Genomic DNA, 20,885 nt, shown 5'->3' on the forward strand with positions numbered 1-20,885 from the left:
GATCAAAATTTTTGTCCAGGAGGATTAAGCCTCCTGTTCGTCACAGATTTTGTCACGTGTCACATTAGTAGTTATCAGTTTAACTCTTGATTTACTTGCAGTAAATCTCAGGTTAGTCACTCTCCTTTCTGCCCCTGGCAGACGAGATCCTTCCAGGGGCTTGTCCCCTGTGACCCGTCCACTGAGTGCCATCTCAGCAGTTGTCAGTTTCCTGCAGGTTGTTACTTATTAGCTATTCCTTGGGAGCTAGACAGGACACTGAGAGGGGACATTTATACATTTATTCTGCAGAACAGACAACACTTGCTGTGCAGGGGTGGATGGACATGAAAATACATTGGTCAGAAATGTTCTAGAGATGGTCCTTGCTCGCTAGGAAAAGGGCTTTTTACATAATTAGCAGAGCCAGACCATGCCATTCCAGAGCAGAATCAGTTTGGTTTTTATAAAACCAAGAAGTTCATCGAATCTGCTAAACTGTCTGTCTGATTTTTTATTCAAGGCTCCCAAAGATGAGTTTTCCCCCTACCTCTAGCTAAGCAGAAAACGGCTATCACTTTGGACTAGCAGTTTTCTTAGTTTTCTCATCTCAGTTCCAGAAATACATGTATCAGGGTCCAATCTTGGAACACCTTGTTATTTTTACTGCATAGACTAATCATCTTGGGCTTCAGCTATTCTCTTGCCTCAGCCTTCCAAGTAGCTGGGACTACAGGCGCCCACCACATGCCCAGCTATTTTTTTTTTGTTGTTGTTGTTGTTGTAGTTGTCATTGTTGTTTGGCAGGGCCGGGCTGGATTCAAACCTGCCAGCTCCAGGATATGTGGCTGGCGCCCTAGTTGCTGAGCTATAGGCACTGAGCCTAGATTAATCACCTTTATCAACTGGGCCTCTGGAATCATTCAGCTTGCTAATGTTGCCACCAGTGGGAGTCTCACTTTGTTACCCTTGGTAGAGTGCTGTTGCATCACAGCTCACAGCAACCTCCAACTCCTGGGCTTAAGCGATTCTCCTGCCTCAGCCTCCTGAGTAGCTGAGACTATAGGTGCCCGCCACAATGCCCAGCTATTTTTTGGTTGCAGTTCAGCCGGGGCCTGGTTTGAACCCGCCACCCTCAGTATATGGGGCCGGCGCCTTACCGACTGAGCCACAGGCGCCGCCCTACCTGGCTATTTTTTTTTTTTTTTTTTGTAGAGACAGAGTCTCACTTTATGGCCCTCGGTAGAGTGCCGTGGCCTCACACAGCTCACAGCAACCTCCAGCTCCTGGGCTTAAGCGATTCTCTTGCCTCAGCCTCCCGAGTAGCTGGGACTACAGGCGCCCGCCACAACGCCCGGCTATTTTTTGGTTGCAGTTTGGCCGGGGCCGGGTTTGAACCTGCCACCCTCGGTATATGGGGCCGGCGCCCTACTCACTGAGCCACAGGCGCCTCCTGACCTGGCTATTTTTTTAATTGCAGTTTGGCTGGGGCCAGGTTCAAACCTGCCACCCTTGGTATATGGGGCCGGCACCCTACCCACTGAGGCAGTGGGTTTTTTTTTCCCGAGACGGAACCTCACCCTGTCACCCTGGGTAGAGTGCCGTGGTGTCATCATAGCTCAAAGCAACCTCAAACTCTTGTTCTCAAGTGATCCTCCTGCCTCAGTCTCCCAAGTAGTTGGGACTACAGGTGCCTGCCACAATGCCTGCTATTTTATCTATTTTTAGTAGAGGTGGGGTCTCTTTTGCTTAGGCTAGGCTGGTCTTGAACTCCTGAGCTCAAGTAATTCACCCTCCTTGACCTCTCAGAGTGCTAGGATTATAGGCATGAGCCACCACTGGGTTTCCTTAAAAATAATAGGACGTCATGCCTCCAGCATCCAAGCTCTGGGGCAGCGGGGAGGTGCTCTTGGGGAGCCCGCTGACATGACTTCTCCGGGCGCAGCCTTCATCCTCCCTAAGGCCGAGGTGTGTGTCCGGAACCATGTCCAGCCCTACATCCCATCCATCCTGGAGGCTCTGATGGTGCCCACCAGCCAGGGCTTCACTGAGGTGCGGGATGTCTTCTTCAAGGAGGTCACTGATATGAACCTGAATGTCATTAATGAAGGTGGCATCGACAAGCTGGGCGAGGTGAGGCCGGGGCCGCCTCGGGTGGGACTCAGAGCAGCCACTCCCCTTCCAGGCAGTCCCTGTAGACAGAGGGGGTCCCGGGGCAGAGGCCAAAGCTGTTGGAATTCTGGGGGGGAGGGACATTACCCCTACCACCCCCCATCTGCCTTTATAAGGTGCTAAACATAAAAGAATTGAACTGAGAAGAGATGGAGGGAGAGGGTGGGAAGGCAAGCTTCACCTGTGAGTGCATGACCACCCGGGAGACTTAACCAGTCATGCGCCCTCCACGTGGAGACGGCCCATCTCTTCCTTGCCCTCATTTACCAACTCGGGGTCAATGTCATTCCACAGGCTCCATTTTGGGGCAGTTGGCTGCCTACGGCCCACACAGTTGTTGGGTGTGGACAGAATTTATCCTGTGTCTAAGCTTCCTTCACTATGCTCCAAATTTGGGAGTCCACAACAATGATAATCACAAGATCAGAAATCATACAAAGCCACTCCCTGATTGGGAGGCTGAGGAAACTGAGGCCCAGAAAGGGTGAATGACTTGTGTGTGGTTACTGGGAACCCCAGGAGGGATGAGCACTTTCTCCCAGCACCCAGTTTGGCCTCTCCAGGGGCCCTTGCTCCCCTGCCTCCTGGGCCTCCCTTTGTGGGCACCACCCCCAGGTGACTGTCCCTACCAGCCAGAGCCGGGCCCAGGCGATGTGAGGATGTGCAGGGCTGCAGGGCTGCCTGGCACTGGGGCGCCCTGCTCAGGCTGCACCGTCCTGCCTCCCTGCAGTACATGGAGAAGCTGTCCCAGCTGGCATTCCACCCCCTGAAGATGCAGAGCTGCTACGAGAAGATGGAGCCGCTGCGGCTGGACGGACTGCAGCAGCGTTTCGACGTATCCAGCACGTCTGTGTTCAAGCAGCGAGCCCAGATCCACATGCGGGAGGTGGGCCCTGATTGCTGCCCCCACCCCTCCCTGCCCACCGCCTGCCCCAGCACCTGCCATGGTCCCCCTGCCACACCACAGCCACCTTTCCTGCATGCTCTCTCCTGCTCTGCTCATCTGGCCAATTCTGACTCATGTCTCAGCTCAGAGACACCTTCCTTTGGGAAGCTCTTTGCTCCCCAAGCCTTTTCCTGTCCCCCCAGGGCAGGGACTGCCCTGTGCCCTCACTGTGCCAGGCACGTGATAGACACTCAGTAAATGTGGGTGGGTGAACAAGTGAACGAGTCCAGACCGCTCCTCCGTCCTCCCCAGCAGGCCTTGGAGGGCGGGGGGAGGGACTGGCTGGGGACATCTTGGTGGCATACAGGAAGTAGGTGTGGCTACTCTAGGGGCTTCAAGTGCCCCGTGGTGTGCCCTGCAGCAAATGGACAATGCCGTGTACACCTTTGAGACCCTCCTGCACCAGGAGCTGGGGAAGGGGCCCACAAAGGAGGAGCTGTGCACGTCCATCCAGCGCATCCTTGAGCGGGTGCTGAAGGTGAGCAGCCCCACCCACCCTGTCCGCACCAAGCCCTGATGAGCCCAATCCTTAGCCTCCGGTAGGATTTCTGTCCTTGCAAGTAGCTGCCACTGGTCCCCTCTGCAGATGAGGACTCTGAGGTCAGCACACTGGCCCCTGTCCTCCCATCCGGGCCGGTGGAACCCCCTGACCTGCAGAGCCTGCTCCCCACGCCCTTCCTTCCCTGCAGAAATATGACTATGACAGCAGCTCTGTGCGGAAGAGGTTCTTCCGGGAGGCACTGCTGCAGATCACCATCCCCTTCTTGCTCAAGAAGCTGGCGCCCACCTGCAAGTCGGTGCGCCCCCACCTGCTGGGCCCTGGTGGGGCGTGGGCTCCCCTTTCCTGCCCCTGGCCTTGACCTCCCATCTCTGCCGTCCCTCCTGCGCAGGAGCTGCCCCGCTTCCAGGAGCTGATCTTCGAGGACTTTGCCAGGTTTATCCTGGTGGAGAACACATATGAGGAGGTGGTGCTGCAGACCGTCATGAAGGACATCCTGCAGGGTGAGTGCCGCAGTGAGGGGGCGGCCACTCCTGCCACCACCACCACTGAGATTAGTATTGCTAGAAGGAGATCAGGGTAGCCGCTGGTGGCCTCAGGTGAGGTACAAAGACAAGCCCAAGCCTTATGCTCCATGGGCTGGGTTAAGCCGGCTGTTGAATATGTGGCCCCAGGAGGGCGGCCTCACATCTCTTTTTAGCTTCTTGGCTTTGCAGGGAGGGGCAGATGAGACATTGGATGACACAGCATCACCAGCTTGGGCTAGGGTTATCATCACAGTCTGGCTGCTTTCAGCAGTGAGGACTGGAATGAGTCATGTCCCAGTCACAGACACCCACAGGGGGATGAGGCAGATCCCATCTGGACACAGGCATGGGGGTGGCTGTGGTGCTGCCACTCAGCTTCCCACCCCTCTCCCTGTGGCCCTGCAGCTGTGAAGGAGGCTGCCGTGCAGAGGAAGCACAACCTGTACCGGGACAGCATGGTCATGCACAACAGCGACCCTAACCTGCACCTGCTGGCTGAGGGAGCACCCATCGACTGGGGCGAAGAGTATGGTGACAGCGGCAGGGGTGGGGGCAGTGGCAGCCCCAGCCCAAGTGCCCAGGAAGCAGCCCCTCTCTCGGAAAAGCGACGGCGTGCCAAGCAGGTGGTCTCCGTGGTCCAAGATGAGGAGGCAGGGCTGCCTTTTGAGGCTGGTCCTGAGCCACCATCCCCTGCGTCCCCAGACAGTGTCACTGAGCTCCGTGGGCTGCTGGCCCAGGATCTACGGGCTGAGAGCCCCCTGCCAGCTGGCCCCCTGCTTAACGGGGCCCCCGCTCAGGAGAGCCCCCAGCCCTCGTCAGTCCCTGAGGCCTTCTCACCATCCACCTCACCCCGGCATCTCTCGCCTGGGAAGGCTGTGGATCTGGACGCCCCCAAGCCCAGTGACCAGGAGACTGGGGAGCAGGTGTCCAGTCCTGGCAGCCGCCCCCCCATCCACATCACCACTGAGGACAGTGCAGGGGTACAGACGGAGTTCTAGATCAGCCAGTCCCCACACTTCTGCTGGACATGGCGCAGAGGACACCCCCTAAGGCACAGGCAGGCTCAGCACTAGGGAGGGGCCACCCCAATCTGTGCCTTGTGGTGGAGGTGGGCAGGGGCTGGTGTGGCATCTGCAAGGGTCAGCCAGGGATGAGCCCACCAGAGTCACTTCATTGGGTTTGGTCAACACTTTATTACTCCTCATTTTCTCTTCTGTGGGATGATCCTGGATGCAGGGTCTGGTTTTGGGGCTTTCGTCCTTGTGCTAGGGCTGGACGCAGCTGAAGGGGTCTGGAAGCTCTGCCCTGCCTGTCTGTGCCCTGTTTCCCTCGTGAGTCCTGCCATCCTTCTTGGAGATGGAGGTAAAAGCATCATGTATAGGTCGGGCACGGTGGCTCACACCCACACCTGTAATTCCAGCACTTTGGGAGGCCCAGGTGGGAGGATCACTTGAGAAGCATTCAAGGCCAGCCTGAGCATCATACTAAGACCCCATCTCTACAATAATAGAATAATTAGGCATGACAGCACACACCTGTAGTCCCAGCTACCTGGATGCCCAGGAGATTGAGGTTGCAGTGAGGTATGATGGTGCCACTGAAACTCTATCTAGCCTGGGTGATAAAGTGAGACCTTGCCTCAAAAAAAAAAGTGTAATGTGCTGTGAAGGCAGGGAATCCCTAGGATTTCACCCAGGGGCAGGGACAAGGAAGATGGAGTCTAAGGCGCTATCTCTGGCTCTGTTCTGCTCCCTGGCCTCAAAGTGGACACAAGCCTGGTTTTCCTGACGTGGGGAAGGAGAAATAAAAGGGGGTGTGTGTGGCCAGGCTGGGAATTCCGGGGGAGGGACGGGTGGAAGGGGGTTGTCCGTCAGAGATGCGTAGGCAAGGGGCCAGGGATGAAATGAGAAAGGCTGGAATGTTCTGGTGTGCGGAGGGGACGTGTCCTGAGGGATGGAGGGAGCTGACTTCTGGGAGATGCTGGGGGCGTGTGGGTGAGGCTGACATTGATGTGGTGGAGTTAGGGCTGCTGTGTGCCCCCATCTCTCCTGCCAGCCCAGCCTAGCCCCTCCCTCTTGCCTGAGGCCTGCGGGTCCCCAGGGTCCCCTCCATTTCCCAACTCTGCTGTGCCAACACTCATGCTTTGGGCTAGAGCAGAAGGCAGGGCTTGGTGGGCTCTGTCCTCAGGGCCACTCTAAGGTACTCACTGCCCCCCAGGGAGCAGAGGGATAGACCGTGGCCCCCAAGACACCACCGGTGACCCTCTTGGACGATTTGGGGTCAGGCTGTGGCTTGGCCTCTGCTACCTGGGAGTCACTTTGGGCCTGGCCATCATCCTTTCACAGCTTCCTAGTCCTGGAGTTGGGTGTAAAGCAAAGGTGCCCCAGCTTGGCAGCTCTCGCTCTAGAATCTCTCCTGTTGCTGTGAGGGGAAGAGGCAGAGCAGAAGTTGACTCCTTCAAGGTCCCCTGGGTGGGTCCCTGTCCTCACCCTGCACCCTCCATCCCCCAGACTTGCTCTCCAGGGTGGGGGCCTTAGATCCACAGAATGTGTGGTGACGGCTGGTGCTCAGGGACCCTCAACCCCCCAGCCCTGGTCTCAGCCACGTCACCTTCCTCTCCTACCGACACTTTGTCTTCAGATGCTTTAGTTACAGTGCCTTCAAGGGTTTCCGATCATCCTTACCAGATATTGTATTGAAAATATTATGCAAACTGTTTAAGCTTCTACTAATCAATAAATGCTTTATTTAAAGCCAGTTGCCTGTGTGGTGCAGTGAGCGGAGGGAGACAGGGAGACCTGGGCTGGGGACTGGTCCCTTACACCTGGCTTTCTGGCTCATCACTTGACTGAATACCTGGAGGCCCACAGTCCAAGTTCTTTTTTTTTTTTTTAATTTGGCCAGGGCTGGGTTTGAACCCGCTACCTCCGGCATGTGGGACCGGCGCCCTACCCTCTGAGCCACAGGTGCCGCCCGCAAGTTCTTATATTATCCTATTTTATAGAGACAGAAACTGAGGCTCAGAGAGGAGGGACTTGTCTAAGGCGAACAGTCTTCTGCCAGCAGTGCAGGCAGCTTCCCCAGCCAGACCTGTGTGGGTGCTCCTCAGGCAGCCCCGGGGACCTGCTGTAGCTAAGTCCTGGTGGGGCTGGCCCAGAGTCATGCTGGTCTAAACAGTGCCACCAGCTCTTTTAAGACCCCTGATCACATGCAATTATAGGGTGGAGGGTGGGGAGCCTCAGCTGAAGTCAGGTGGCACAGGGACACCCTGGCAGCTGTGGGTGGTTGCCCCACTTACAGGTAAAAATATGTCCCTATCAGGTGGGGTGATAGCCAGTCACCTTGGGGTACATGTGTTTCCCTTGTGCCAGCTGAATCATGGTGGCTGAAGGCTTGGGTCTGAGCCACTCCCAGTCACCAAGGGCTGGGGTGAGACAGGCTGAGGGGCCAGAGACCTGGTGCAATTGCCACCTTGCTGCTGCCCTTGGCAAGTCACTAACAGAGCTTTGAACTCTTCCATAAAGCCAGTGACGGTCCTTGCTTCCTGGGTCCTAGTGGGGAGCTGGGGGGGTCCACAAACACTGCTCCCCTGCTCTGAAGTAACCCTGCCTAAGGCCTAGGTCTCCCTCTTGGGCAAGCTGCCCTGGAAGGCATTGGAGGGTAGGGAGAACCATCAGAGATTCCCAGGTGCAAATGTGGCCCCTTGGATATTTTAATATCCTGGCATTTGTTTACTGACTGAAATAATATAAAATCTCAGTAGGCCTTTGTTTGCTTACACATGCTGACCACTAGCTTCCTGCCCAGCACCCACTGTTCCCGTGCAGTTATGAACTGCTGATCTGCTGTTTCTTTGTCAAGCAGAAAGAGGGTCAGGAGAAAAATTTATATATTTGTTTTGAACAAAAAAAATCACCCTTAAAAATGTTGCAACTGGGCGGTGCCTGTGGCTCAGTCGGTAAGGCGCCGGCCCCATATACCAAGAGTGGTGGGTTCAAACCCGGCCCCGGCTGAACTGCAATCAAAAAAATAGCTGGGTGTGTTGGGGGCGGCGCCTGTGGCTCAGTGAGTAGGGCGCCGGCCCCATATACCGAGGGTGGCGGGTTCAAACCCGGCCCCGGCCAAACTGCAACCAAAAAATAGCCGGGCGTTGTGGCGGGCGCCTGTGGTCCCAGCTACTCGGGAGGCTGAGGCAGGAGAATTGCCTAAGCCCTGGAGTTGGAGGTTGCTGTGAGCTGTGTGACGCTATAGCACTCTACCAAGGGCGATAAGGTGAGACTCTGTCTCTACAAAAAAAAAAAAAAAAAAAATAGCTGGGTGTGGGCGGCGCCTGTGGCTCAGTGAGTAGGGTGCCGGCCCCATATGCCGAGGGTGGCGGGTTCAAACCCGGCCCCGGCCAAACTGCAACAAAAAAATAGCCGGGCATTGCGGCGGGCGCCTGTAGTCCCAGCTACTCGGGAGGCTGAGGCAGGAGAATCGCCTAAGCCCAGGAGTTGGAGGTTGCTGTGAGCCGTGTGACGCCACGGCACTCTACCTGAGGGCGGTAGAGTGAGACTCTGTCTCTACAAAAAAAAATAGCTGGGTGTTGTGGCGGGCACCTGTAGTCCCAGCTACTCGGGAGGCTGAGGCGAGAGAATCGCTTAAGCCCAGGAGTTGGAGGTTGCTGTGAGCCGTGTGACTCCACAGCACTCTACCGAGGGCCATATAGTGAGACTGTCTCTACAAAAAAAAAAAAAAAATGTTGCAACTAACTGCTGACCTCCAGAAGTCTGGTTATTCATGGTGTTATCTGACTAAAGACAACGCAAACGTTCCCCCTCCCTCTCAACCTGCCACAGCCCCCTTAGCCCCTCACCTCATAAGACCTCCCTACTTCATCCTTTTGCAATGATTGACCTCAGAGATTTTACCCTCCCGTCTTCCTGCTTTGGCCAAATCACATAAACCTTTCTCTATCTCCAACACACCGCAGAGTTTAGTTTGGGTTGCCTGAATTTGGGGTTCTACACAGAAAGAGGCACCAGCCCTGCCTTGGGGAGCAGGACCCACACTACAAAGGGCATTCACACCTCCCACCCCTGCTTGGAACTGTGTAACGATGACAAAGACGGTCCTAGTGAGGTAGGAAACAGGCCTGGATTGGGGGGAGCTTTTTGCCATCCCAGGCCTTGCGCAGCCACCTGCTCTTGTGGATGCTGCACCTCAGCACCCCCTGCAGGCCAGCCTAAGTCAGGGACCCATCATATCCTGTATTGAATGCGTGGGAAACAGGCCCAAAGGCTGGCCAGGGCGGGGGTGTGAGCCAGAGGCAGAGACTATGCCCCCAGAGCAAGCCTGCCACTAGCCCAAAGAAAAGGCCACCCTTGGCTCAAGACCACCTGCCAAAACAGGGGTACTCAACACGCGCCTTTACAGCAGTGGTGTGCGTGGCTCCTAGGACTGCAACGAACAACCTATGGGCTGCAGACTCAGAGCTGAGGTGCTCCGGGGCCCCCAAACCAGCTGTGAGGCCCCAAGCATTTACCACCCCCCAGCCCCTGGGATATGACCATACAGGAGGCACACAGCCCAGGCCCATGGGGCCATCTGCCGTGGAGACAGGTGCTGCTGTTACCCTTCCTCCAGGTGCCCTGCTCTGCTCTGGGCCTGGTCTGTCCACCTGTAGTGAGAGGAGGCTTGGATGATCCAACGTTCGGGAATGGATCTAGCTTTCCCCTCTCTTTCCAGGTGTAGCACACTCTTGCCCCTCACCACTCCTGAGCTCCCATGAGGACCCAGTGATGACTCCGGAAGGAGACACTGAGATGGATTTATTGAAGTTCCTACTTTGGGTCAGCTGCATGGGGTGAGGGTGCAGCTGTGGGGAGTGGGAGGGGCCCAGTACACCGGCGAGAACAGAGAGGGAGACCCAGTGGGGCTGGTGCCACTTGTGAGCAGACCTGCCCTGCACACCTTCCCAGTACAGCCCTGACAACTCGTGGCCACGCCTCATGCCCAACCAAGGCCCTCCTGCTCACCCTCCATGTGCAGAGCATGATGGCGCCAAGCATGTTCCGCAGGTGAGGACCCTGAGCTCCTGAAAGCTGAGATGAGGCAGAGCCACACCTTGGCCAGGAAACAGTGGGTAGGGGTGCAGCCTAGAGCAGCCGGCTCAGCAGGCCCCTTTCTCTGGTCCACAGTATTCAGACCAGCAATGCCATGGGTCAGGGGCATCCCCATCAGGCCAAGGCATGTTTGGAGCTCAAGGTGGGGCTCCCCAGCTGTGGGGAAGGGCCCTGGGCAGGGTGGCCTGGTACTAGTCTAGCTAACCTGGGGTGAGCGGGTGCCCTGGGCCTGCAGGGGCTGAGGTGGGGCCAGAGGGCCGGCCCGGCAGGCGTCTGGCAGTGCTCAGCTGCTGTGGTAGATCCGGAGGCGCTGGACAATGGCCTGGCGGCACAGCGGACAGGTGTGCAGTGGTTGGCAGCACTGCTGGCAGCAGCAGACGTGGCCACAGTTGAGGAAGATCATCTGGGCCTGAGGAGGGAGAGTGTAGCACGTGGGCCTGGTCTTGCCTGTTCTCAGGAAGGGGGTGAGTCCTGGGGTCCTACCTTAAAAATCTGATAGTACGGTCCCATGAGCCATTTAAGTACCACCAAAATACGGAATGTATACACCATAGAAAGGGAACACCCAGCCCTCCTGTTAGCAGTTTGGTGTCTGTTTCTCTACAGTCAATAAAAATATATATAAATACCGATAATTCCCCAACCCCCTCTCTCTTAAATAAAAGTGCAGCTTGCATTCCACCTATGCTCACTCTGCCTTGGCCCCTCTTGACGTGTCCCAGTCCTCCGGGTGCACCAGCTGTGTGGTGCCCTCCACTTGGGAGGACCGGCCCTATTGCTGGACACTTAGGCTGTTCACAGTTTGTCGCTCAGCATTTGCCTGACCCCCAAGTCCCCAGTATAAACACAATTCCAGCCTCATGGATCAACACCCTGAAAATGCACCTGTGCTTCACTCTAGCATTTCCTTTTCAGGACTGTATCCTAAGAAATTAATCACGGATGTGCTCCAAACTATTCAGAGCTGTCTGTCATATGAAGAAATTGGAGGTGGTGCCTGTGGCTCAAAGGAGTAGGTGCCGGCCCCATATGCCAGAGGTGGCGGGTTCAAACCCAGCTCCGGCCAAAAACTGCAAAAAAAAAAAAAAAGAAATTGGGAGCCAGCTATGGGGCCCAAGAGCAGGGCTTGGCTGAATTTATAACCACTGGTCCCTCCATTATCATGTCATCCCCTGGGCCTATTTAAGACCATGGAAAAATCAAATTGCTAACATGGTTGCTTTTTTCTTTTCTTTCTATTTTTTTTTTTTTTTTTTGAGAGAGAGTCTCACTATGTCACCCTCAATAGAGTGCCATAGTGTCATAGCTCACAGCAACTTCCAACTCCTGGGCCTAAGCAATTCTCCTGCCTCAGCCTCCCGAGTAGCTGGGACTACAAGCGCCCACCACAATGCCTGGCCATCTTTATTTTTATTTATTAATTTATTTTTGTAGTTTTTAGCTGGGGCTGGGTTTGAACCCGCCACCTCTGGCACATGGGGCCAGGGCCCTACTCCTTTGAGCCACAGGCACTGTCCCGGCCATCTTTTTTGTTGCAGTTTGGCCGGGGCTCGGTTCGAGCCCTGGGTACCACCCTGGGTACATGGGGCTGGCACCCTACCCACTGAGCCACAGGCGCCACCCAGACTATGTTTAATTTTTAGTGTGTTAACTCTGCAGTAAGTTTTTTTAATGATTTTTTGTTTGTTTTTTTGAGACACAGTCTTACTATGTTACCCTCGGTAGAGTGCTATGACATCACAGCTCACAGCAACGTCCAACTCTTGGGCTTAAATGATCCTCTTGCCTCAGCCTTCCAAATAGCTGGAACTACAGAAACCCGCCACAACGCCCGGCTAATTTTCAATGATTTTTAAAAAGCCTCCAGGTGAATTTCTTCCCAGTTGGAAATCTTTACCCCATCTGCACCCAGGTGGAAAAAAGCCATTTTAATTGCACAAACTGGGCCTCAGTTTTCCTTTCCTCTCACACCTCGGAATAACCTTTCATCTTTGGCTCTGTAACCTTTCATTTGGTATTAAACCTGGGATGGGGAGTAGCTCCTTTAGGGGGCCAAAGTATACCCCATCGGACCCAGCTAAATGAGCTCTTCTTCTGACAAGATGAAAGAAAACCGGAAACCTCGCTGACTCTGCCTAAACTTCATTCATCTAATGGTGAGATGAACATTTGTCTAAAACTCCTTTTCTAAACCTTTTGTAAATTTCTCTTCCTAGCCTCTACTCTTAACTTCCTTTTTCCCTCTCCCTCCATCTTTGGGTCTCTTACTTCTCCTCCATTTTTTTTCTGGCTGGTTTCACACATGGAGACCTTGCTTCCCTGATCTCAGCAAGCCAGGCTTGCCTGTCTGTCCAGTGCCTCGTGTTTGGGGATGCCCTCTTTTAGGCCTGGACTCCAGCTGGTTACCCCAGCCTCATTTTTTTTCCAGCTGGTTTCACATTTGGAGGCCTTGCTTCCCTGATCTCTCTCACTCCTGGCCACCCCAAGCAAGCCAGGCTCGCCCATCCGTCCAGTGCCTGTGTCTGGGGATGCCTTCTGGTAGGCCTGGGCTCTGGCTGGTTCCCCAGCCTCACCTCTATGGTGCCCTATTGTGGGCCTAGACCCCTCCGGCTGGTTAAGGTCATGTGCAGAGGCCAGGTCCTCTTTTGACCAAAGTCAAATGCGGAGAGTCCGGGTAATCTCCCAGTGCCAGCCTCAATGAGCCAGGCTTATCAGTTCATTGCCCTACTGTGGGCTGGACCATTTTCGGTAGTTCCATGAGCCAGGCTCACCCATCCAGTCTGGATCATCATTGTTTCTGGCTGGTCTGACTCTCTTCGTCCTCCTACATTCTCCTTCTAATCTCCTTTCTTTTCCAACCTCGACTTTTCAATATGGTGACTGCTCAGTCACAGATTTCCCCTTGTTCACCTCTAAGCTACCTTTACTCCAGAGTCACACATTCCCTCTTCTTCACCTCTAAATTGCCTTTTGACTAATCTCAAGCCTCTACAGCTCTGTCCTGACCTCAAACCAAAACATCTCACTTTTTTCTGTAATACTGCTTGACCTACGTACAAGTTTGACAGTGACTTGCAGAAGCCTCAACATAGCACCTTCAATCTCTCAATTTTCATTGATCTCAGTAATTACTGTCACAAATTAGGCAAATGTTCAGAGATCCCTTATATCTAGGCATTTCTCCTTTGTTCATCCTGTGAACCCCCTCGGATTCTCCTGGCGCGGGTAACACCAGCTTCTCCTGATACCCTTCCACAGCCCTCTACTGCTCCTCTCCAACCCCCTTCCTATAATCCCTCCATTCTCTTGATCAGAACACCCGGGAAGTGTCTCTCTGTGGGATACCGCTCTCTGTCTATAGCCTCCCATCAGTCACCAGTTCTCATTGCCCTCCAATCTCCACATCCATATCCTTCCCTTAAACAATACCCCATCCCCCCTCTCTCCACTGCCCCCCACCCCACCCTCTGCACAAGGGGTAGAAAAAAAAAATGGGGGAATTTCCCCCAGGGCCCTCAGACCTCCCAGCAAGATATCATTGTTCTGGCCTTCAAGGTGTGGCATTGCCTCTCAGAGCTCCAGTATTGGCTTCCACCATTAAGCAAAACCCGGCTACTTCCTAAAACTCTGGGAGACATTCCGAAAAAAACAAAATCTTCCTCAGGATCGGGCTTTAACTGCAGCAAACCAGGTTTCTGAGCAAAGCAGTGCCCCAAATCCAACACACCCCCTCTCCCCAGACCGTATCCAGTCTGCAGAGGACTGGCTGCCCAGGTCTTTCTGAAGATCTGATGCAGACGCTCTCAGAACATGGCTGAAATTCTCTACTGAGCCTAGCAGAAAATCATAATGCCTCCTGGATGCAGTCCTAGAAAACTGAACTCTAGGTATTTTTGCTTACAGAAGGTAAGCCGATCTTTTCTAACAAACACGGGAGCAACTTCATCCACGCTGACACCTTGAAAAAAACCTCTAAAATGGGCAGAGATCTTGGTAATGGGTATTTGATGTCCTCTCAGGATTGCTGGCGGCCCTGGCAACTCCAACTGGTTCCTGCCCCTCACTATCCATCTTCCTCTTTGGTTATTGTCTGATAAGGTCACTAATTATGATTTTTTCCCTCAGTTTCGAATCAGTAACCCTCCCCCTCATGTCTTGATGTATTAACCAATCGCCCCAAAACAACTTCTCATATCCTCGCCTTACTGGATACCAACCAGCTTAGACTGAAAAAGCCAAAGAGTTCCTGTAAATGCCATTCCCTTACCCCATTTCCCTCCCCTTCCCATTCTCTTTACAGGCAGCCCTTCCCCCATGCAAGAAGTAGTCAAAGAGATACCACGCCCATCATCCCACCTCCTTATAATAAACAAAAAAGACTGGAATGATAGGGTCAAACCCTGCCCCAATAGGGTGTACCTGCCTAAAACAATCAACCCTCTACCCTCTCCCACTGGAGGTCTCACCTAAGAAAGATGAATGGGTCAACCCCCTACCCTACCCCACCGGATGTCCCACCTGGGAAAGGTAAATGGGCCAACCCCCACCCTTACAACAGATGTCCAACCCAGGAAAGGGAATGTCCTGACTTCTACCTTCCTGACCTTTAAAACCCCCATCTGCCATTACCCACGTGTGAAATTTCTTCCCAGTTGGAAATCTTACTCCTCTTGCACCCAGGTGGAATAAACCCATTTTAATTGCAAAATAATAATAAATAAAAGCCTCCACAAGGTGAGTGGCGCCTGTGGCTCAACGGAGTAGGGCACCAGACCTGTATGCCGGAGGTGGCAGGTTTAAACCCAACCCCGGCCAAAAACTGCAAAAAAAAACAAAGAAAAAAAAAAGCCTCCACATGGAAAATCATATTGTTGATTTTTGTGACTTGGGAGAAGTTTTCCTAATGTATTTATTAAACAGGGGAAAAACCCTGTTGGAAAATAAAAGGTCCAGAGAATGATGTTAACATTGCTCATATTGGGGTCATAGGTTCATGGGTCATTTTTATTTCCTGTATTTTTTTGCTTTCCTGTATTTTCCAAAATTGCTAAATGGACACAGTGTACTTACGTAACTGGAGAAAAATGTTTAGAAACAATCCCTGGAGAGGTGAAGAGTACGGACGGCATGGTCAGGGGTGGGCAGGTGAGGGCTTTTGCTTGGCCTGCCACCCCAACTTACCTCTCGTTCCAGGCACACGACACATTCTGACGGCTGAACTTCCAGCTCTGCAGGGGGTGCTGATGGCCTTACTGACTCAGCAGGCTCCAGGGGGGCTGTGGGAGGCTCACCCTTGGGTGGTTTCAGCTCTGTAGGAACCAGAGGGACGGACTAAGCCAAGATCACCACCAATGATCTCACTCCAGGAGCTCCCCTAGCCCTGCCTGCTCCCAAGTGAGTGAGCTAGAAGGGGGGCGGGGTGGTGGTGGTGGGGGGCTCTGGGCTCACAGCAGGGGAAGGAGAGTCCTTCCCTTGCGCCTTCTTCTCCCTCTTCTCTGGTCTTCCTTCTCCACCTGCAGGATGGAAATGATGTCCCTCTCCCCACCCTGGTATCTGGCTATGCTGGCAGGGATGGCTGTGTACAAGGGCTTTGGTCCCTGAGAGCAGGAACCTTAGTAGCTACCCTGGCAGCAGGCCTTGGCACTTTCCAGATGAGAATGCAGGGAAGACAAGTCACTTGCTCAGGCCACACAGAGACACAGTCCAGGAGCCCTTGGCTGGGGTGCTGGGGTGGAATGGGCACACTCTCAGTTTCTCCACCAGGCCGCCCAGGAGACACACTGTGCCACTGCCCCTCAGGTGGCAGGTGCGCAGGGAACAGAATGAGAAGCCCCCCAAGTCTGTTTCCCTTTCTCCTCCCACTCCCACCCCCTTTGAGCACAGCAGAGCTCCCAGCATGGTCACTCTACCCTGCAGACAGCATCCCCTACTGGGTCCCAAGCAGTCTGAGGCAGGACATCAGACCCTTACAGACACTAAGTCTCTTTCTTATTGTCATGCAGTGTGAGCCACTGACTTCCCCAACTCTCTCTGTCCCTGGTCCTCATTCTGATCATGGTTCACTTTGTTCACTTATTCTATGATTTGAATTACATGCATTATGTACTAAAGATTTTTAAAAAGCTATTAGGACAACTCTAGTCTTCCAAGGGTATCAGTGCTGTCCTAAGTATCATCGTAAAGGGGGTCTTCTATGTTTGATATAACGTGTATTGATTCCTGGGAGTGATAACATAACTCATCTGAGGATTTCCAGTGCCTTCCGTTGCTGAGGAGGGATGCCACCATGGCCCCTACCCTGCCCACTGGCACGGCAGGGAGCCCTGGGCGATGAGGCATCTGCCCTGTGCACGGGGACATGGGCCACATGAGCAGTCTGCTACGGAGGGAAGAACCTGGGGGTCAGCTCCGGGTCTGGTGGGATGGCAAGCAGCTGTCGGTCCTTAGCTCTAGGAGCTCGGAGGCACTGCACTCAGCTCGGTTTGAAAGGGTAGCTATGAATCCTGCATACAGGATGGTTGTCTTTGGGGTGACCCCAACTACTGATGACAAACTCTCCTTGACCTCCAGCCTGAGAGCTGGAGGGGTCAGTGCTGGGGGAACCTCCAACTATTTGCACATTGCTTGATGTTGAAAAGCTAGAAGTTTAATGACCCTTTTTTAGGCTTTTTGTTTTTAGGGCTGTCCCCTGCCACCCCTGAATTCAGGTCTAGCATCTCCACCTTTGCCTCTGTCCCTGGTTCTTGCCTTGTCACCATGCTGTGGGCTTACCCAGCCTGCCCTCTCCTCTGTCCTTGTACTGGGCCCCTGGTCTCTTTCCCAGGGAGGCAGTGAAACCCAGTGGTTCCACCGTTTGCCAGCAGTGTAACCTTAGGGGAGACATGCTAACTTCTCTCTGCCTCAGTTTCCTCATCTCACAAATGAGGATAACAACAGTGTCCGCTTCACAAGATTGAAACACAGCTCCCATGAATGGTACATGTAAAGTGCTTGGCAAACGCTGGGCCCCAGATCATGCTTAGAACATAGGAGACCCCTGACTCCACACTTCCTCCTTCTCCATGGGGCCTCCAAGATCTGCGTTTGCCCTTTCTTAATCTGTCACCAATCTCTCCATGTCCAAACCCCAGACCTGCCCCAGGCATAGCACTGGGCACACAGTGGGCCCTGTGGCTGGGCTGGTTCCTCTCGCTTGTATAAGGTCACTGGGTGTGTGGATCCTGGTGTCTGGAGAGTGGATTTAGGAAAGATTATGGAACAGGGAGTCAGGAGGGTATTTCTGTGCTATACGTAAACTTTTCATCTTCCCATTTTTATGGCCTGTTTCTTCCATTTGTAAAATATGGCTCACTGATCTCTAAGCCTGTTCCTTAGGAGGGAACCTTACTGAATGGCAGGGGCTAGAACCAGCACATCTGAGCACTCCCACCATAGCCCACACCTGCGGTTAGGGCCCCTGCCTAGAAGAGGCCCTGCTGGTACCTGGCCGGATCCTGGCTTCTTCCAGCAGTTCCTGGACTCTCCGTAGGATGTTGTGCTGCAGTCCAGCCTCTGAGACACCCACCTGCGGCAGTCAAGGAAGAGAAGACTGTGGCCGGGGCTGTGAGGAGCCTGATACATGGTGCAGAGCCACCGCGCACAGGCCCTCAGGACTGCCTGGCTCCTGGCTTCTGGTACCTTCAGTGGGAGAGCAAAGGCCTTCCAGGACCCAGGGGGGCCTGGAGTTGGCATGAGGTGGTGCAGCATCACAGCTGTGAAGGTGACCCCTCCAGCTCAGGCCCAACGGTCAGTGTGGCAGGGGGGGAACAGGCCCAGAAGGTAACCAGTACTAGTAACAACAGTTTAGTGAGTGCTCCTGGATGCCATGCACTGCACTGACAGTGTCACCTGCAGACCTCCTGTCACTTCCTCACTAGGTAGGGAGGAGGGAAAAAGCTATTTTGAAGAGTAAACAGATCACTATGATATAAATAAGCCTGGCTCATGTCTGGAAAGTAACCAGAGCTCAGTCAAAACTGTGTGGGGCACTAGAGCAATTAGAATTCTGTAATCCCTGGATTTATAATAAAGTTTTTAAAATACAAAAAACAAACAAACAACAACAACAAAAAAAGCTGTGTGGGGCTGTAACACTGTGGGCAGGGTGGGGGGCTGGGACAGACACTCCCAGGGCCCGTCTTGCCCCTGTAGCCTGCAGGAGGGGTTATGTGGGGTAAGCAGCACCCACACCCCAGGTTTTCCTAGTGAGACAGGGTGCAGGGCACATGCAGGTGGAGGAGCACAGGGGTGAGCCTTTTGGCCATCTGGAAGCAAAGAGGCCCTGGCCCATTTGATGATGACAGATGGCATCAAGAACTGCAGAAAGAGCAAGTCACCCCATGGCTGGGCAGACCTGCAGCTTCCCACCTTGGCCAGGTCCCCAGGGCTCATCTGGCTCAGCATGTCCAGTGAGATGCGGTGGTGGGCAAAGATGGGCAGGTAGTGCTCGGCTGACAGCTCCCCCAGCAAGGCCACCAGCTGGCGCTCCATGCCTTCCTCCTGTAAGACAGAGCCCTGGGAAAGATCCCATGAACCAGGAAAGAAGGGAGAACCTATTGCTTACAACGGGGAACCAGGGGCGGATATACATAAACAGTGTGTGGAATGTACTCTTGGGGTCATCCCACACAAGGGATCTTGCAAGCATGCTGAGTGTTTGTGCACCAGTGTCCTCTGCTGCTCTATCTGCAAACTAGAAAACAGCAAGCAGCTTACAGTCTGGGCAACACAACTCCATTTCTTTTTTCTTTTTCTTTTTTTGAGACAGTCTCACTATGTCGCCCTTGGTAGAGTGCTGTAGTGTCACAGCTGACAGCAACCTCAAACTCTTGGGCTTAAGTGATTCTCTTGCCTCAGCCTCCCAGTAACTGGGACTACAGGCACCCGCCACAACGCCCGGCTGTTTTTTTGTTGCATTTGTCATTGTTTAGCTGGCCAGGGCTGGCTTTGAACCCACCACCCTGGGTGTATGTGGCCGGGACCATAACCACTGTGCTACAGGCACCAAGCAAAGACCCCGTTTCTTTCTTCTTTTTTTTTTGTAGAGACAGAGTTTCACTTTATTGCCCTCGGTAGAGTGCCGTGACGTCACATGGCTCACAGCAACCTCTAACTCTTGGGCTTACGCGATTCTCTTGCCTCAGCCTCCCGAGCAGCTGGGACTACAGGAGCCTGCCACAACGCCCGGCTATTTTTTTGTTGCAGTTTGGCCGGGGCTGGGTTTGAGTCCGCCACCCTCGGCATATGGCGCCGGCGCCCTGCTCACTGAGCCACAGGCGCTGCCCAAAGACCCCGTTTCTTAAACAAAATTGTTTTTAATTAGCCAGGCAAGGTGACATGCCTGTCATCTCAGCTACTCAGGAGGCTGGGAGAGGAGGATCGCTTGAGCCTAGGAGTCCGAGGTTACAGTGAGCTATGACAATGCCACCTCTTCTAGCCTGGGAGACAGGGACACTCTATCTCTTAAAAAAACAAAACAAAACAAAGCAGCTTAAGTATCCACCAAGAGGGGACTGTTACATAAACCAGGTTCACCCCACACTGAACACCATGCAGCCATCTGGCAATGGGGGTGAGGGGGGATCTGCATGCATCTGGAGAACTTTCTCTCACCACTGCTGAAAGGAAAAAGCAAGTTGCTAAAATGGTTTATATAAGGCCGGGTGCAGTGCCTCACACCTATAATCCTAGCACTTTGGGAGGCAGAGGTGAGTGGATCAGTTGAGCTCAGGAGTTTGAGACCAGCCTGAGCAAAAATAAGACCCCATCTCTACTAAATATAGAAAGACTAGCCAGATGTTGTCATGGGCACCTGTAGTCCCAGCTACTGGGGAGGCTGAGGCAAAAGGATTCCTCAAGCCCACGAGTTGGAGGTTGCTGTAAGCTATGATGTCACAGCATTCTACTCAGGGCGATAGAGTGAGACTGTCTTAAAAAATAAAAAAATGTGTGTCTGCTGGGGGACCACATCTGTCCTGTTCTTGCAGACAGCTGCCCCTGCCCACCTGTACATGGGCTTTGCTCCCCTCTGGATGGCAGTGACCAGTGCCTTGTCTCCCCCTTACCTGAGGAATGCTCCCTTACTTTCATTTCTGTCCCCACTTTGGTCTGGCACAGCACCTGGCATGCTCATGTCACCAGAAAGATGAATTGAGTTAAACTTGAGAGACAGATTGGCAGGGCACAGCAGGGGCGCCATGGGCACCTCTGGAAGAAGGCCCCGTGGGCTCTATAGCCAGGGCAGGCACCACCATCCTTACTTGTAGCTTCAAGGATAAGGGCTTCTGGTTTAACAGCCGTTGATACTGAATGAGCCAGTAATTCTCCTGTTTGGTTTCACTTTTGGCTTCTAACTCCGCCTGGCAAGAACGAAGCAAACAATGTTAGTTACCAACTGGTAAATAAAAGTTGTAAGGACAAAGCGATTGTGAATGCGTGCCTCTGAGCGGGAGGACAGCACTAGGTAGTTTACAAAGAACTTTCCCACCCATGTGTCAGCTCGCTGCTCACATTGCTGGAACGAGGAAGGTATGACATGTCAGTGTCCCCCATTTACCACTGGGAGCCTCAGAGAAGGGAGCTGACCTCCCTGACATCACACAGCATCTGAACCTGAGCTT

General features: G+C 53.6%; 2 protein-coding genes across 8 annotated transcripts in view; one reads left to right on the forward strand and one right to left on the reverse strand.

The window, feature by feature from the left end:
* NIBAN2 (niban apoptosis regulator 2) overlaps positions 1-6,880 on the forward strand; it is a 56,249-nt gene extending 49,369 nt beyond the window's left edge. Inside the window, exons 9-14 of the mRNA XM_053563363.1 lie at positions 1,925-2,112; positions 2,882-3,037; positions 3,459-3,575; positions 3,787-3,894; positions 3,988-4,099; positions 4,529-6,880. Coding sequence (XP_053419338.1) covers positions 1,925-2,112; positions 2,882-3,037; positions 3,459-3,575; positions 3,787-3,894; positions 3,988-4,099; positions 4,529-5,121 — 1,274 coding nt within the window. The 3' untranslated portion in view covers positions 5,122-6,880. The remainder of the gene's footprint in view (positions 1-1,924; positions 2,113-2,881; positions 3,038-3,458; positions 3,576-3,786; positions 3,895-3,987; positions 4,100-4,528) is intronic.
* A 3,038-nt stretch (positions 6,881-9,918) lies between these two features.
* Positions 9,919-20,885, reverse strand: part of LRSAM1 (leucine rich repeat and sterile alpha motif containing 1) — a 51,908-nt gene continuing 40,941 nt past the window's right edge. For all 7 annotated transcript variants that reach the window (XM_053561780.1, XM_053561772.1, XM_053561796.1 and 4 more), the window contains 5 exons: positions 20,526-20,624; positions 18,634-18,765; positions 17,710-17,791; positions 15,409-15,536; positions 9,919-10,636 (listed from right to left, as the gene is read on the reverse strand). In XM_053561780.1, the coding sequence (XP_053417755.1) occupies positions 10,511-10,636; positions 15,409-15,536; positions 17,710-17,791; positions 18,634-18,765; positions 20,526-20,624 (567 nt within the window). In that variant the 3' untranslated portion in view covers positions 9,919-10,510. The remainder of the gene's footprint in view (positions 10,637-15,408; positions 15,537-17,709; positions 17,792-18,633; positions 18,766-20,525; positions 20,625-20,885) is intronic.

The sequence above is a fragment of the Nycticebus coucang genome, chromosome 2 (assembly GCF_027406575.1).
Source record: "Nycticebus coucang isolate mNycCou1 chromosome 2, mNycCou1.pri, whole genome shotgun sequence".
Classification (NCBI taxonomy): Eukaryota; Metazoa; Chordata; class Mammalia; order Primates; family Lorisidae; genus Nycticebus; species Nycticebus coucang.